Source organism: Microcebus murinus, chromosome 16, assembly GCF_040939455.1.
Source record: "Microcebus murinus isolate Inina chromosome 16, M.murinus_Inina_mat1.0, whole genome shotgun sequence".
NCBI classification, from domain to species: Eukaryota; Metazoa; Chordata; class Mammalia; order Primates; family Cheirogaleidae; genus Microcebus; species Microcebus murinus.
The window spans coordinates 66,384,827-66,402,820 of NC_134119.1; the positions used below are offsets into that span (position 1 = coordinate 66,384,827).

The following is a 17,994-nucleotide window of genomic DNA, read 5'->3' on the forward strand; positions in this document are numbered from 1 at the left end:
ACCAGTACAGAATTCAAGAAAACTGTTGTTATAAAACAAAACAAAACAAACAATTCATGGATTACAAAAGGGGAATTTGAGAGAGAGAGAGACACTGAGACACTAAAGATATAGAAGTCACGGCTGGGCACAGTGGCTCACGCCTGTAATCCTAGCACTCTGGGAGGCCGAGGCAGGTGGATTGCTCGAGGTCAGGAGTTTGAAACCAGCCTCAGCAAAAGCAAGACCCCCGTCTCTATTAAAAGTAGGAAGAAATTAATTGAGCAACTAATATACATAGAAAAAATGAGCCGGGCATGGTGGCGCATGCCTGTAGTCCCAGCTACTGGGGAGGCTGAGGCAGGAGGATTGCTGGAGCCCAGGAATTTGTGTTTGCAGTGAGCTATGATGATGCCATGGCACTCTAGTCCAGGGAACAGAGCAAGACTGTGTCTCAAGGCAAAAAAAAAAAAAAAAAAAAAAAAAAGATAAAAAGAAGAAAATATTTGGGAACTAGATAAAGGTGATGGTAGCACAACACTGTGAATATACTAAATTCCACTGAATTGTTCACTTTAAAGTGGTCAATTGTATGCCATGTGAATTTCACCCGAAATGATTTAAAGATGTATTTTCTACTTGAATCTAAAAAATTTTCAATTGTAATATCAGGGGAAGCTTGAAGTTCTCTGAGAGTTTCTTTTTTATTTATTTTTTTTTATTTCAGCATATTATAGGGGTGCACATGTTAAGGTTATGTATATTGCCCTTACCCCCCTCCCCCTCAAGACAGGGCTTCAAGCGTGTCCATCCCCCAGATGGGCTAATTATGCATCACACTCATTATGTATGTATATACCCATCCCCTCATCCCCCCTCCCCCCTGCCTGATGCCCAATAAATGTTATTCCTGTATGTCCACTTAGGTGTTGATCAGTGAAACCAATTTGCTGGTGAGTCCATGTGGTGCTTGTTTATCTATTCTTGGGACACCTCACTTAGTAGAATGGGTTCCAGCTCTAGCCAGGAAAATACAAGAGGTGCTATATCACTGTTGTTTCTTATAGCTGAATAGTACTCCATGGTATATATATATATATATATATACCACATTTTATTAATCCACTCTGAGAGTTTCTTTAACTTGCCAAGGATTATACTGTTAGCAATTCATTAGGATCTTTTACAAAAAATGAAAACTATATGAGGTGACAGTTTTGTTAATTATACTGACTTGGCCATTCCATGTTGCAAACACGTATCAAAACATCACATTGCACCCCATACATGTGTACAATTACTGGTTGTCCCCCAATTCCTCCCTGCGCATGCCCTGCTGGGTTCCTACATGGTCAGCGCTGTGCTGGTCCCCACTGAGCGCTGGCTGTGCCTTCCTTTCAAGGGAAGGAGCCGTCCACATGGCAAGGAGACCAAGTCTTTATTGATCACAATGTTCAGGATGGGAAAGGATAGAATTCTGTTCTGACAGGCAGACGATGGATCTGTAACTTCCGTCTCTTCGGGAACACCAAGACTTATCTAAGAACTGCGGAGAAAAAAAGAGAGGTTGGAATTGGTGTCATCATGTGCCATCTGCAAGCGTCCCTGTCACAGTCTGTCAATCACCCTGGTGGATAATTTATTTTCCTTTCTGACGGGAGATCTGGTCTACCCCCAGAACTAAACAGTGCGAGTAGACAGAGCTGGAGACGGGTGTAGGAGCCTGAGAGATGAGTAGTCTGAGAAGGGTATAAATATTTCTCTCTCGCTCTCAAATTGCGTATGCCATTATTGATTATTTTAATGACCACATAAGTTATACTAAGTTCGTTATTTGAACAACATTCATTAAATTGATTATTTTCAGGGTTAAAAAAGTTGTCTAAAGCAGGCAGTCTCATAATATAGATAGAGGATAATTTGGAATGATTTAAAATTTTATACACACACACAGAAAATCATCACATCTTCTGACTCTGTGATTTTACTCAACTCTTCTAATAGGGGTGAAAAAACACCAACCGAAACATTTCCTCCAAGATCAACATAGAAGGTACCCACTTGGTCATGACAGTATTAAAATATTTAAAACAATCCAATTATACTTTAATAAGGGAATAGTGGCCGGGCGCGGTGGCTCAAGCCTGTAATCCTAGCACTCTGGGAGGCCTAGGCAGGAGGATTGCTCGTGGTCAGGAGTTCGAAACCAGCCTGAGCAAGAGCGAGACCCTGTCTCTACTATAAATAGAAAGAAATTAATTGGCCAACTAATATATAAATAATATATAAAGAAAAAATTAGCTAGGCACGGTGGCGCATGCCTGTAGTCCCAGCTACTCGGGAGGCTGAGGCAGGAGGATTGCTTGAGCCCAGGAGTTTGAGGTTGCTGTGAGCTAGGCTGACGCCACGGCACTCACTCTAGCCTGGGCAACAAAGTGAGACTCTGTCTCAAAAAAAAAAAATAGGGAATGGTAATATTTATATTATAAACACATATTATTTATATTTCACACAGAAAAATCTATATAATATATATTAAATGAAGATCAAGTGTCAGGTCACAGGGGATAGTATAATTCATTTATGTTTGATATGAACTTCTAAACATATACGTAAGTGTAAATGCAGGGAATGAATCTGGAAGAGCACATCCTGAATCGTTAGTTTGTTTTTCTGCTGTGAAAGGGAGTAGAAGGAGAAGAGGAAATTACTCCCTGTATTAATGTGTTATTTCAATGATTAAATGAGCATTTAATCATTGAAATAACACATCTATCTTTATGCAGCTCAGGAGCTAATTCTTTTCTCAGTTTTAAATGGCTGACCCCCAAATAAATGCATAAATGGTGACCAATATTTTTTTTTTCTATTAGCCTAACTTTTAAAAGCAAATCTTGACCAATATTTTTTGATACTTGACAATTGCATGACATTCAAATTTCAGGGTCCACAGATAAAATTTTACTAGAACATAGTCACATTTACTTTTTTTTTAAAAAAAAAGTGTATAAATTGAAGTGTTACCAGTGCAATTTTGTTACATGGCTATATTGCATAGTAGTGAAGTCTGGTCTTTCTGTGGATTCATGACCCAAATAATATACCTCCCCCCCCCCCTTTCTTTTGAGACCGAATCTTGCTCTGTCACCTCAGATAGAGTGCAGTGGCATTATGGTAGCTCACAGCAACCTCATCTCCTGGGCTCAAGTGATCCTTCTGCCTCAGCCTCCCAAGGAACTGGGATTACAGGTGTGCACTGCCGTGGCCGGCTAATTTTTCCATTTTTAGTAGAGACGGGGTCTCGCTCTTGCTCAGGCTGGTCTCTAAGTCCTGAGCTGAAACAATCCTCCCACCTTGGCCTCCCGGAGTGCTAGGATTATAGGCATGAGCCACTGAGCCCAGCCAGTACCCATTTTTGTTTTGCCTTTGGCTGCTTTTGTGCCACCACAAGGAGAGAATTGTGTATTTGTGACAGACATATGGCTCGCTAAGCCTAAAATACTTACTAAATATCAGACCCTTCACAAGAAATGTTGGCTAACTCCTGCTCTAAGCCGTTACCAGATCATCTAGATCCAAGCTTCCCCTTTCATGAATCCAGAGCAGGTGTCCTCAAACTACGGCCTGCCGGCCACATGCGGCCCGACGAGGACATTTATCTGGTCCGCCGGGTGTTTTTGCCGCAGCTGCCTGTCCTGCTTAGCAGCCGACTCGTCCCGGGCCCACAGTGCACATGTGTGGAATGTGCGCCGCACTCTCCAACGGCCCTCCATGGTCTGAGGGACAGTGAACTGGCCCCCTGTTTACAATGTTTGAGGACCCCTGATCCAGAGTGTTCCCACATTAAGAGATCCACAAGACCCCCCCTTCCACCCTTCCCCGGCCATCTTACTTGAGAGGAGAGCACGTCTTCCATTTCTTGTCTTTGTTGTAATCTTTGGTCAATGAACACCAACTCCGATTCAAAATAAAGCCTTCCTTGGTGCAATGGTCAATGAGTTTGTCTCTGAATGAGAAGGGAAAGACACACTGGGGGGGATCTGCAGACAAGGAGGTGCAGAAGGAGAATGATGAACACGGTCTTAAGAGCGATCGTTGCTGAACCAGGAGCGCAGCATGCTTTTTCTACCACACTCGATTGTTTTCACGCAAGTTCAAGTTATGTAGAAAAGTCAGGATTTGAACTCAAGCCTATCTGCCACCATCAACCACGCAGCCAGGTCCTGGGCCTCCCAGACAGCCCATCCTAGGCTGCTCAGGATACTCACCGCTTGCCCTGCAGTAGCGCCACCTGCCTTGGAATATTTTGTCAAGAGAACACCAGTCAAAGTCACTGTGGACTGAGATGCAATTGTAGTAGACGACATCGTTATAGATAAACGGAAAGACACAGGCTTCTAGAGAAATTTCTGGAAAAGACAACACACACCAAGGGTAGGGCAAGCTTACGAAGGCAATTGACTTTCAGATGCCCCTTCCAGTGATCTGCACCGTGCTCAGCCTTAACCGCTATGTCCACATGGAGCAGGTGCATTGGCTGCCGTTCCTGCAAGTGGCAGAGACATAAGGAGATATCAAAGGAAGCCTTGTTCCAACCCAGAGCTGGAAGCAGGCTGGAATCGCTGGCTTCCTTTTAATGGAAGTCCTCTAGCGACAGCACACCTGATTTTCCTAAGCCAAAACTCTGGAGTCTTCTAGAGTCTCTTTTCTCCCTCTCTCCTAGAATGATACATCTCTTAGCCTGCCAAAGTTACCTCCTAAATATCTCTAAAAGTTCCCCACTTCCCTCCTGTACTTAATCGCCACCCATCCTCTTGCCTTGCCTTGACTACAGCAATAACTTATTTCTGCATGTTCCTGACCTATTTGTTTCACCTGCTCTTCATGCTCCAGGGAGAATTCTCCCTCCCTTCCTCCCTCCCTCCCTCCCTTCCCTCCTTCCTTCCTTCCTTTTCTTGACAGGGTCTTGCTATGTCACCTGGGCTGGGGTACAGTGGTGTGATCACAGCTCACTGCAGCCTTGAAATCCTGGGCTCAAGCAATCCTCCTGCCTCAGCCCCCTGAGTAGCTGGGACTACAGGCATGAGCCACCATGCCCAGCTAATTTTTATTTTTTTTCTCTTGTGAAGAGACTGGTCTCAACCTCCTGGCTTCAAGTGATCCCTCTGCCTCAGCCTCCCAAAGTACTAGAATTACAGGTGTGAGCCACCACACTCAGCCAATTATTCCTAACTACTAATGTGGCACTGCCATTAATCCATTGATGTCCCATTGCTGTTATGTATGAGAAACACCATTGAAATGGCTTATTATTCCATACCATACTTAGTCTGGTCTTCAAGTACAACTCTGGTCTCACCTTGGATCACCCTTCTTTGTGTTCCCTCTGCTCAAACCTTGTAAAATGTCCCAGTGGGCCACCATTTTTCTTGCCTTGGGGTTTACAGACACAACCTTCTTTGTTACGCGGGAACTCCTCACCCCTTTTGCTTGTTGACTCTCCTCTTACGTTGAGTTTACATGAGAATTTCCATGAAACTTTCTGGAACATCCAGACAAAGCTACATCCATTTGTATTCAACTTCCTCACAACTTCCCTTTCTTATATTTTAAAAATTTCTTAAAACTAAAAAAAATTATTATGGATACATAATAGTTTTACATCTGTATACATGTGATGTTTTGTGTGATGATCAAATCAGGGTCGTTGGGGTATCCAATGCCTCAAGCATTTACCATTTTTTTTGTGCTAGGAACATTCCAATTCCACTCTTTTAGTTATTTTGAAATACACAATAAATTGTTATCATTATAAATTATTATATAGTTGCCCGATTGGGCTACCAAATATTAGACCTTATTCCTTCTATCTAACTATATTTTTGTACCCATTAACAATCTTCTCTTTGACACGTTCCTCTGTCCCCACCCACCAATGACCCTTTCCAGACTCTGGTCCCCATTATTCCACTCTATGCTTTTGTAAGTTCAATTTTTTATTTGTATAAATTTAAGGGATACAAGCACAGTTTGGTTACATGGATATATTGCACAGTGGTGAAGTCTGAGCTTTTAGTGTATCCATCACCAGAATAATGTACATTGTACCCATTAAGTAATATCTCATCCCTCACCCCTCTCATGCCCTCCCTCTCTTCCAAGTCTCTAATGACTATTATTCCGTGATCTATGTCCATGCGTACACATCATTTAGCTCCCCCTTATAAGTGAGAATGTGCAACACTTGACTTTCTGTGTGTGAATTGTTTCACTAAAGACAATGGCCTCCAGTTCCACCCATGTTCCTGAAAAAGACATGATTTCATTATTTTTATGGCTGAGTAATATTCCATTGCGTGTATATTAATACACGTCCAGAAAGTATCCAGCCATGCAACCATTCTTGTTGTAGTCACAGTGGCTGGATATTTTCCAGACAGCCTTCATATGCAACATTTTCTCTACCCATTCATGCATCAATGGGGGCTCAGGTTGATTCCATATCTTCGCTATTGTGAGTATTGCTGTGATGAACATATGAGTGCAGGTCTCTGTTGATATGACGATTTCTTTCCCTTTGGGTAGATACTCAGCAGTGAGATTGTTAGACTGAATGGTAGTTGCGGTTGTAGTTGGTTGAGGAATCTCCATGCTGTTTTCCAAAGAGGTTGTACTGATTTACATTCCCACCAACAGAGTATAAGAATTGCTTTTTTCCTGCATTGGCACTGACGACTGTTAGAGGTCCCCGAGTGATGCTCTTGTGTGCTACTTGAGGGACTGACCGGCCTGAAATGGGCAGATACACTGTAAGTGCCCAACACTGCTGCCTTCCTGAGTCCCTGTGGTTGTCACTGGCAGTCCCCGCGTTGCAGAGTGTGCGAATGCTCCAGCTAGTTCTGCCGGCCGCAGAGCCCGTCAGCCCAAGCCCGCCTGCGAGCTGCTCCAGGCAGACCTGTGGGCAGTGGCGGTTGCCAGTCTGTGCTGGCGTAAGCACAGCCCCACCCACGCCCGTGGTGGCAGTGATGGCTTGTGCTGGCTTGGGCGCCGCCCCACTCAGATGCACGGGTGGGGGCATTTGTCGCTCTGTGTGGCTTGAGTGCAGCCCTCCGCCACAGGCGGCAGCGACTGTCAGCGGCACTGGCTTGAGCGCTGTGTGGGTTAGATGTGCAGGCAGCAGCATTTGTTGAACCCTGTGGCCTGACCGTAGTCCCATCCATCCCTGTGGGCAGTGGTGACTGACAGCAGGCACTGGCTTGAGGGCTGCCCCACTCGGATCCTCAGATGGCAGCATTCGTTGGCCAGGGGCTGGCTTGACTCCAACTCCACCCACGTCCTTGCGCTGTGATGATGATCAAGGCCCTGACAGCTCGACAGCTGACCCATTGAGGTCCTCAAGGGGAGGTGGCATTTGTTGGCTGGGTGCCAGCTTGAGCGCAGCCCTGTCCATGTCAACAGGCAGTGGCGATTATGGGCTCACACAGGTGCCCCAGCAGCAGTGGGGGCCTGTGGCTTCTGCCCCCAGGACTCATGAGAGTGGCTGGCCTCCCTGCTCCCTCCCCAACTTGGACTGGCCATGGAGATGGGTGGGTAGCAGCAATGGATCTGATCGCTGGGTAGGGGCAGCACTCTGGCTATAATATTTTATTTTATTTATGAGGGTACATATCTATTCACCACTTTTAGTCCTCTCCAGGAGAGCTGTGTGCAGGTTGCTTCTAGTCTGCCATCGTGGCCTCCCCTCCTCGGTTCTCTAATCTGTTACATTGAGCTATGTGTCTATTTTTATACCAGTACCATGCTATTCTGGTTACTATAGCCTTGTAGTATAATTTGAAGTCAGGTAATATGATGCTTCCAGCTTTGTTCTTTTTAAAGATTTATTTATTTTTTATTTTTTAGAGACAAAGTTTTGCTCTATCATCCAGGTTGCATTGCAGTGCACTAATCATAGCTCACTGCTACCTTGAACTCCTGGGCCCAAGATATCCTCCTGCCTTAGGCTTCTGAGTAGTTGGGAATACAGCTGCATACCACCACTCCCTGCTAATTACATTTTTTTTTTTTTTTTTTTTTTTTTTTTTTTGTAGAGATGGGATCTCACCATTTTCCCCAGGCTGATTTCAAACTCTTAGCCTCAAGTGATCTTCCTCCCTTGGCCTCCCAAAACACTGAGATTATAGGTATGAGCCACGATGCCTAGCTGCCTTTTTGCTTAGGATTGCTTTGAGTATTTGGGCTTCTTTTTGGTTCCACATGAATTTTAGATTGGTTTTTCTCACTGTGAAAAATGATGTTGGTGTTTTGATAGGGATTGCAATGAATCTGTAGGTGGCTTTGGGCAGTATGGTCATTTTAATGATACTAGTTCTTCTGATCCATGTGCGTGGTATGGTTTTCAATTTGTTTATGTCATCTACAACTTCTTTCATCAGTGTTTTGCAGTTTTCCTTGTAGAGATCTTTACCTCCTTGATTAAATATATTCCTAGATATTTTGTTTTATTTTTTTGTATGTTTCCAGGAATTTGTCTATTTTCTCAAGGTTTTCTTGTTTGTGAGTGTATAGTTGTTGATAGTAGTCTATGATGAACTTTGAATTTCTGTGATATCAGTTTTATTGTCTCCTTTTTATTTTCTGATTATGATTATTTGGATTTTTTTCTCTTCTTGGTTAGTCTAGCTAGCAGTTTATCAATTTTGTTTATTTTTTCAAAGAATCTGCTTTTAGTGTCATCGATTCTTTGTATTTTTTTTGGTCTCAATTTCATTTAGTTGTATTCTGATCTTTTACATTTCTTTTCTTCTGCTACTATTGGGTTTGTTCTTGTTTTTCTAGTTTTTTGAAGTACAACATTAGGTTGTTAATTTGTGATCTTTGCGTTTTTTGATGTACGAATTTAACACCATAAATTTCCCTCTTCACACTGCTTTTGCTATAATCCAGAGGTTTTCATATGTTGTCTCTCTATTTTTATTCATTTCCATACATTTTTTAATTTCCATTTTCACTTCATTGTTGACTCAAATGTCATTCAGGAGCATGTTGTTTAACTTCTATGTTTCTTATAGTTTCAAGTCTTCTTCATATTGATTTCTAGCTTTATTATCCTGTATTCTGAGAAGATATTTGATATATTTTGATTTTTAAAAATTTATTGAGGCTAGTTTTGTGGCTTAACATATGGTCTATCTTCAAGAATGTTCCCTGTGCTGAAGAAAGAGTGTATATTCTGTGGTTGGTGGATAGAGTGTCCTGTATATGTCTGTTAGTGCTACTGTCCAATTTAAGTCCAGTGTTTTATTGTTGATTTTCTGTGTTGATGATCAGTCTAGTGGTGTGAGTGGGGTGTTGAAGTCCCCCACTATTATTGTATGGTTCTCTATCTCTTTCTTCAAATCTAATAATACTTGTTTTATGAATCTGGGTGGTCTGGTGTTGGGTGCATATGTATTTATCATTGTTATATCCTTTTGTTGAATTGATACCCTTATTATTATATAATGACCTTCTTTTCTTTCTTTTTTTTTTACTGTTTTTGATTTAAAGTCTGTTTCATCTGCCATAAAAGTATAGCTACTCCTCACTTTTTGTTTCCATTTGCATAGAATATCTTTTTTAACCCTTTTACCTTGAGTCTATAAGTGGTGTTCTGTTTTTTTCTTTTTGAGACAGAGTCTTACTCTGTAGCCCAGGATAGAGTGTTGTGGCATCAGCCTCACTCACAGCAACCTCAAAGTCCTGGGTTCAAGCTATCCTCCTGCCTCAGCCTCCCGAGTAGCTGGGACTACAGGCATGTGCCTCCATGCCCAGCTAATTTTTTAAAATATATTTTTAGTTGTGCAGCTAAGTTCCTTCTATTTTTAGTAGAGACAAGGTCTCACTCTTGCTAAGGCTGTCCTTGAACTCCCGAGCTCAAACAATCTGCCTGCCTCGGCCTCCCAGAGTGCTAGGATTACAGGTGTGAGCCACCACGCCTGGCCTATAAGTGTTTTTATTAGTAAGCAGTATATGGTTGGTTAAGTATAAGCAGTATATTTCTTGTAAGCAGTATATGATTGGTTCATTTTTTAAATCCATTCCACAACTCTATATTTTTTACATGAACCATTTAATCCATTTACATTCAAGGTTAATATTGAAATGTGAGATTTTGTTCTTTTCGTAATGTTAACTTTTATCTAATTGTTTTTTGTGTATTCTTTGTTTCTTTATTTCATCTGTCTTTTTGTCTTTGGGATTTGTTGTAGTTGTGTCATGTTGCTATTTAATTTCTTTCTCTTCCTCCTTTGTGTAATTCTTTTATGAGACATATGAGTTTTATTCTTTCATGTGTTTTTATGATGATGAACATTGACCTTTCATTTCCCTGTTTGAACTCCTTTGAGCATTTCTTATGGGACCAATCTAATGGTGATGAATTCTCTCAGCATTTGCGTACCTAAGAAAGACTGTATTTCTCCTTCATTTATGAAGCGTATTATGGCAGGATATAAAAGGCATGGTTGACAATTATTTTCATTAGGCACCCAGAGGGTAAGATCCTACTTTCTCCTGGCTCGTAAGGTTTCTTCTGAGAAGATTGCTGATAGTCTGATGAGGTTTCCTTTACAGGTGATGTGATGATTTTCTCTTGCTGATTTTAGGAGTTTTTTCCTTCACATTGGCTTTAGACAGTCTGATGACTACAGGTCATGGTGAAGTCCATCTTACAATGTATTTTCCTATTGTTCTCTGGGCTTCTTATATCTGGATATCTACATGTCTTGCTAGACTAGGGAAGTTTTCATTATTTATTTCCTTAAATAGGTTTTCGAAACTTTTCGGTTTTTCTTTTCCCACAGGAATGCCAATGATTTGTAAGTTCTATAACTTTATGTGTTCCCATACTTCTTAAAGTCTTTGTTCACTCTTTTCTATTCTTTTTTTTTTTTTTTTTTTGAGACAGAGTCTCACTTTGTTGCCCAGGCTAGAGTGAGTGCCGTGGCATCAGCCTGGCTCACAGCAACCTCAATCTCCGGGGCTCAGCGATCCTACTGCCTCAGCCTCCCGAGTAGCTGGGACTACAGGTATGCACCCCCATGCCCGGCTAATTTTTTGTATATATATTTTTAGTTGGTCAATTAATTTATTTCTATTTTTGGTAGAGATGGGGTCTCTCTCAGGCTGGTTTCGAACTCCTGACCTTGAGCAATCCACCCGCCTCAGCCTCCCAAAGTGCTAGGATTACAGGCGTGCGCCACCACGCCCGGCCTCTATTCTTTTTTTCTTTGTTTTTGTCTGACTGGATTAATTCAAAAGACATGCCTTTAAGTTCTGAGATTCTCTCTTCTACATGGTCTGGTCCATTATTGAGGCTTTCAACTGTATTTTGTAATTCCTTCAATGAATTTTTCATTTTTCATTCAAACAGTGTTTTCCTTTAAAAATATCTATCTCCTTGATGAATTTCTCATTCATATCCTGAGTTGATTTTCTGATTTTTTTGCATTGTTTTTTTCCAGATTTCTCTTGGATTTCATTGAGCTTTTCTAAAATCAATATTTTGAATTCTTGACCCAGGTAAAGAATTGCAAAAATTCAATTTGCAAAATTCAAATTGCAAAAATGCCAGGTGAGTGGGTGTGGGACCCATCTACCTTTCACTCTTCTAAACCAGCAATGCTCGTTCCCATGTCTTGATGAAGGGAGCAAATTGGGGCCATCAGTGAAGCCACACAGAGTTTGGCTTTAGACTGCAAAGCCATCCCTGGCTGCAAAACTGGGAAAACCATGGCTCCCCAGACAATCTCTTCCCACTCTGGGGTCCCTTGGAGGGGAAGAGCTCAATTCCAGTGCCCTTGGCTGGAAGGCACTCCATACTTGCCTCTCAGTTCTGCTTATGGGGGCTTCTTCCCACTCCAGGCCCATTACCCCAACCCATGGCCAAGACTCATTAATGCCTGTGGCAGCCACCTCTGCTAGGTTGCTGAATATTGGCATGAGCCAAGATTGAGAATCACATCCTGCTATAGGATCCTGAGTCCAGAAAAATGCCTAGTGCACTCCCCAGTTCTCTCTCTTCCCAGACTAGGTGCACTCCTGTGGCCTGGGTTGCACGTTTCCCCACTGGAAAGGTGGATTGCAGTGGGACACTGTCTCCTCTTATATTGCAGCTTCACTCACAGTTCTCAGCCCATCTCTTCCACAAATGCTGCCTGCCCACCTTCTCATCCTGGGATCTGAAGTGTCCTTCACTCTTCTATTGAATTCCTATGCTCCTTCTTCAGTAAATGTTCACAGTGTAAATCTCTACATACTATTTTTCTTCTTTCGAGTGGGTGAGGCTATTTATAGAGACTGAGAGTAGATTGGTGGTTGCTTAGGGATGGGGTGCAAATGGGGAGTGAATGCAGATGGGTATTAAGGATCTTTTGGGGGTGATGGAAATGTCTTAAAATTGGATTGTAGGGATATTTTCACTTCTCTGTAAATTTACCAAAAAAACAAAAACAAATAAACAAACAACAAAAAAACACTGAATGATACACTTAAAATCGTGAATTTCTTGGAATGTAGGTAGCACCTTGATAAGGATGCTGAAATTAACAAACAAGCAATCAACAAAAAACACAAATGCTTTTTTTAGAAGTTGAACTCATAGAAGCAGAGAGTAGGATGTGGGTTACAGAGGTTGGGTGTGGGTGCAGTGGGGAATGGGGAGACGTTTCCAAAGGGTACAAATTTCAGTTAGACAGGAGGAATAAGTTTCAGAAGTCTATCACACAGTACAATGATTAGAGTTAATAATAATATATTACATATTTCAAAATTGTCAAGAGGTTAGATTTGAAATGTTCTCACCAAAAAAAGAATGTGAGGTAATGGATAGGTTAATTAGCTTGACTTAATCATTCCACCATGTAAAAACATATCAAAACATCACATTTTACCCCATAAATATATATAATTAAAATTTGCCCATTAGAAATAAAAAAAATGGACACATAACCCCCCAACATGCAAATGCTGATGTTAATTCCAATGGAGAAGAAAGCATTTTCTCGAGGGGCAGGAGAGGAAGTCTCAGACAGTTTACTGAACCGGATCTTGAAATATAGAACTTGGCTGCCATGACCAGGGAGAGCCTTTCATGTGGAAAGAATAGTAAAGGAAAGGGTCAAATGGCAAGACAATGCAAGAGACGGGCAGGAATATAATATTGTTTAAGGGGTGGAGGCTAACATTTGAGATACTAATAAATAGAGGGTCTCCTTACCGATATATGGAGGGTGTAAATGAGCAATCAATTCTGAAAGAGAAAAAAAAATGGGTGAAAATGAAACCACCTCCTAAAATACCCCATTCCCGGAATACTGGCTCTTTTTTTTTTTTTTTTTTTTTGAGACAGGATCTCACTCTGTTGCCCAACTAGAGTGCTGTGGCGTCAGCCTAGCTCACAGCAACCTCAAACTCCTGGGCTCAAGCGATCGTCCTGCCTCAGCCTCTCGGGTAGCTGGGACTACAGGCATGTGCCACCATGCTTCGCAAATTTTTTCTATATATTTTTAGTTGGCCATTAATATATTTCTATTTTTAGTAGAGACAGGGTCTCACTCTTGTTCAGGCTGGTCTTGAACTCCTGACTTTAAACGACTCTCCCTCCTCGGACTCTCAGAGTGCTAGCATTACAGGTGTGAGCCACTACGTCCAGCCATAATGGCTCTCCAAAGTACGTTGAAGTTCATGTAGCAAACTGTTGTGTTGTGGAAAAGTCCACAGTACCACATCTTGGATGACTTATGAACACTTCCAATTGGGAGATCGTGCATCTACCCACAAAATCTCATTTATTCAGATATGAACGGTGCCTATTCCATAGGTTTTTCTTTTAATAAGCTCGAGTAAATCCACCTGGCCCCAGAAACTGAGTCTCTACAGCAATCTTGCCTCCTGGGGATATGGCCACAAAGCTGGAGCGGCTCTGAGTGCAGCTGGTGACAGTCATTTTAGGTTAAAGCCTCAGATCCCAATATTTTGTAATAAATGCCAGGAGCAGAGATGCTCGTGGGCAAGTTTTCTGCTTTGTCTAGTCGTGGAGCTCTTGGCTTTGCCAACACAATGGCTGCTCTGTATAATTTTTCATCTTTATTTTCTTTAATCTCTATAATCTTCTCCTGTTTTTTTTTTTCTTTAGACATTCTCACTCTGTTGCCCAGGATAGAGTGTGTGTCGTGGCGTCAGCCTAGCTCACAGCAACCTCAAACTCCTGGGCTCAAGTCATCCTCCTGCCTCAGCCTCCCAAGTAGCTGGGACTACGGGCATGTGCCACCATGCCCGGCTAATTTTTTCCATATATTTTTAGTTGGGCAATTAATTTCTTTCTATTTTTAGTAGAGACAGGGTCTTGATCTTTCTCAGGCTGGTTTCGATCTCCTGAACTTAAGTGATCCTCCCGCCTCGGCCTCCCAGAGTGCTAGGATTATAGGCATGAGGCTTCCCACTCCGCCTCTTCTCCTGGTCTTACAGGAGAAAGAGCAGAGAGAAACTGTTGTGTGTATTTTGTCCACACTGCCAAAAGCAGGTGCAGCCTAGACTCAAGTTCAGCTCTGCCTAATTCCAAGGACTAGGCTGTTTCTGTCAGTGTCATCCAACTTTCACTTATTCACTGAAATTCCCCAATTCTGAGGTTCAGAGAGAACTGTCTAGCTTTAATCCACATGCTCACATTTCAGGAAAACAGCCTGTTTGTTCAGTGCCAGAGGCTGAATGTTTCCTGCAGCCCCATGATTTTTTTTTTCTCCTAAAAAATTGTGCTCTTTTATCATCCTGACCCTGTTGTGGAAAGCGTCTCTGTTGCAGCACCACGCACAGAAACCGCTGCCTGTTAACATTAGCTAATGTTGACTTGGAGATTGCTACGTTCCAGTCGCTGTCTTCGTTTGACCTTCACAACAATCTTAGGAGGGAGAGATTAGGATGTATAACCCCCCTCTCCCTCCCTATCCTAAACCTCCAAGTTTTACAGATACAAAAACTTAACGCACAAAGGGGCAACTCGCCCCGAGGCATGCAACTAATAACCGGTGGGAATTAGTTTTAAACTCAAGAAGAACGACTTCACAGACTGTTCCGAACCGTCAGGGTATGCTTTTTCCAGGACGTATTGCAGGTACTCAATCAAGTATAAACACAATGTTAATAGCACCTTGGAAGTGCCATTTATCTGTGCAAGGGAATCAATCCCTTTGTGCTTGGCTTTCTTTACCTGTGACATAAAGATGCTAATTCATGGGCCATTGGAATTATGATATAGTACATCTATATTATTTATATATATATGTTATCAGGATCTCCCTTGGGTTTATAAGGAAAGGAAGAGTTAGAGAGGGAAATTGCTTGCCTAAAACCACAGAACTAAGAAGTAGTTGAGGCATTCTGGCTCCAGAAACTGAGTCTCTACAGCAGTCTTGCCTCATGGGGATATGGCCACAAAGCTGGACCTGCTCTGAGTGCAGCTGGTGACAGTCATTTTAGGTTAAAGCCCCAGGTCCCAATATTTTGTAATAAATGCCAGGAGCAGAGATGCTCGTGGGCAAGTTTTCTGCTTTGTCTAGTGGTGGAGCTCTTGGCTTTGCCAACACAATGGCTGCTCTGTATAATTTTTCATCTTTATTGTCTTTAATCTCCATAATCTTCTCCTAGTTTTACAGATGAAAGAGCAGAGAGATACTTTTGTGTGTGTTTTGTGCACACAGCCAAAAGCAAGTGCAGCCGAGACTCAAGTTCAGTTCTGGCTAATTCCAGGGACTGGGCTGTTTCTGTCAGACCAGAAAGTGGCCCTTTGCCATTTATTTCATCTACTAACATTGCTGAACACAATCAAATCCTTGCAGAGCCTCTGTCACTGTGCCTTATACATCTCTATCCATCACATCCCTGGCCAAACATTATCATTTTACTGACCCAGCACTCCGAGCTGGCCATGCTGTTCTCTTGGTGGAAATATAGAAAATCTTATAGAATAATAACCTCAGATCATCTGGCATTGTCTGAGATCATGATGCAATCTGAGATCATGGGATCATGACACAATGAGATAAAGTCAGATTGCTTCAGAATTTTGTGTAAACACAGGCAAATAGAAGGTCCCCCTTCAACCCACGAATTACCCAACACCTCTCCTATCTTGGCTAAAAGCAGTGAATGCTGCTTCTTTATTTCATTTTTTTAATTTTTTTTATTTTTTGAGACAGAGTCTCACTTTATTGCCCAGGCTAGAGTGAGTGCCATGGCATCAGCCTAGCTCACAGCAACCTTAAACTCCTGGGCTCAAGCAATCCTCCTGCCTCAGCCTCCTGAGTAGTTGGGACTACAGGCATGCACCACCAAGCCCGGCTAATTTTTTCTACATATATTTTTTAGTTGGTCGATTAATTTCTTTCCATTTTTACTAGAGATGAGGTCTCGCTCAGGCTGGTTTCGAACTCCTGACCTCGAGCAATCCGCCCGCCTCGGCCCCCCAGAGTGCTAGGATTACAGGCATGAGCCTCCACGCCTGGCTGCTTCTTTACTGATAGAACTTTCCTCTGGTTTTGGTCTTTCTTCCCTACAGATAAGATTTAGATATCCAGTCGTAGATGGTCCTCTTTCTGACAGCGTCCGATCTTGAGTGAATCCTTGCTTCCTTCAGCCTCCCACTGCAAATCACCCACCGGAAGCCCAAGTCATGGAACAGGTTCTTCCTAACAGCCTCTTCCTTAGACACCCCGCACAGAGCGTCCTCGACCTGGCTGCAATGCGTGACTCCAGCGTGTCCCTCTGGAGGGCATGGCCACTCTAAGGGCTTTTGCCTACCTTTTCTACTTTAATCCTCACAACAGCTGTAGCAGTCCAAGATCACATGCTCGCCATTGAATTTATTTGTTGTCTGGGGAGCAATTCCCATTTCAAGTGAGGAGGAAAACATAAAACTCCTCCCAGCTGTCTCTGTCCCATCACACTGCCCTCCTCCTCACAGGTCACTGCTGTAATTCTTGCAAAACCTGTAGAGGTTTTATGAACACTCAAGCAAGCAGATATCCATGCCTTTCACTCCTTTTTTTAATGCAAAGGATAGCTTAGTGTATATACTATTTATTTTGTACCTTGCTTCCTTAACGGCAGACCTTCGAGAACTTTCCAAAACAAAACAGAATAAGCTCCTTCTTTCTTAAAGATTATTATTACTATTTTAGAGATGAGCGGGATGAGGCTGAGAGAGAGACAAAGTTACTTGCCCCATGATCTCCAAGCCACCGAGAGGAAGAACCAGGAATCCAACCCAGGACTCTCCAAATTCTCCATTCTGCACCAACCACTCTGCTCTATGTGCTATTAATAGAATCTGTTTCCTGCCTGTCTCACCCCCTTCTTGCTGTGTCCTCTCCTCCTCCCACCCTTCACCCACCTGGCTGCCTCACCTGCATCCAGCCTGTGCATACAAACAGCCAGCGACAGCCAGCGCGCCAGATTGCTCATCACCTCCAACTGCCTGCAGGTGGCATGCGCCTTAGCACACGTCCCCTCGGATTTTATATCCTCCCCTTTCTGCCCCTCCTACTCTGGCTGCCTTCACAGACTCACTTTATAGCGTTGTTGTTTTTCCTCCCTGCCCTAAATCTCAGGATGCTTAGAAAAATTAGGAACATTTGTTTAGAATGTTCTATAGCATTGCTCTGAAAGGGTGGTCCCTGGCCAGCACCACCACCCTTCGGGGAGCTGGTTAGAAATGTAAACCCTTGGGCCCCCCCAAGAGCTGCTGCGGCCTGGGGGTGGGCCGGCCACCCGCTGTAATGAGGCCTCTCGATCCATGAGTCCTGTGCTCACTGCAGCTTGAGAACCACCGCTCTGAGACTTTCATATCTATTCCATGTCATTTGCTCCCTTGATGATGATGATGATGATGATAATTTTAAAAATGAGAGTCCAGAGAGAAAGACCAAGCCAGTTTTAGCCGTCGGATAGGTAAGGCCCAGAGAGGGCAAGCATCCTGCC

The 17,994-nt window shown here is 42.8% G+C and overlaps 1 protein-coding gene across 1 annotated transcript; it reads right to left on the reverse strand.

Moving 5' to 3' along the window:
• Positions 1 to 1,076: 1,076 nt before the first annotated feature.
• LOC105869619 (binder of sperm protein homolog 2-like) lies at positions 1,077 to 17,486 on the reverse strand. The gene is made up of 5 exons (XM_075993381.1): positions 17,421 to 17,486; positions 13,238 to 13,270; positions 4,248 to 4,388; positions 3,872 to 4,019; positions 1,077 to 1,525 (listed from the first exon to the last, which is right to left on the reverse strand). Exons 1-5 carry the CDS (start codon positions 17,476 to 17,478, stop codon positions 1,519 to 1,521), a joined length of 387 nt encoding a protein of 128 aa, XP_075849496.1. The 5' UTR covers positions 17,479 to 17,486; the 3' UTR covers positions 1,077 to 1,518.
• Between the last annotated feature and the right edge of the window lie 508 nt (positions 17,487 to 17,994).

Excerpts from the sequence above, each read along its gene's own strand:
- LOC105869619 (XM_075993381.1), bottom strand. The coding sequence starts at position 17,478 with ATGAGCAATCTGGCGCGCTGGCTGTCGCTGGCTGTTTGTATGCACAGG. Across the intron at positions 4,389-13,237 it reads TTTACACCCTCCATATATCG|AAATTTCTCTAGAAGCCTGT; the intron begins GTAAGGAGACCC and ends TGTCTTTTCCAG. Across the intron at positions 4,020-4,247 it reads GCGCTACTGCAGGGCAAGCG|ATCCCCCCCAGTGTGTCTTT; the intron begins GTGAGTATCCTG and ends CCTTGTCTGCAG.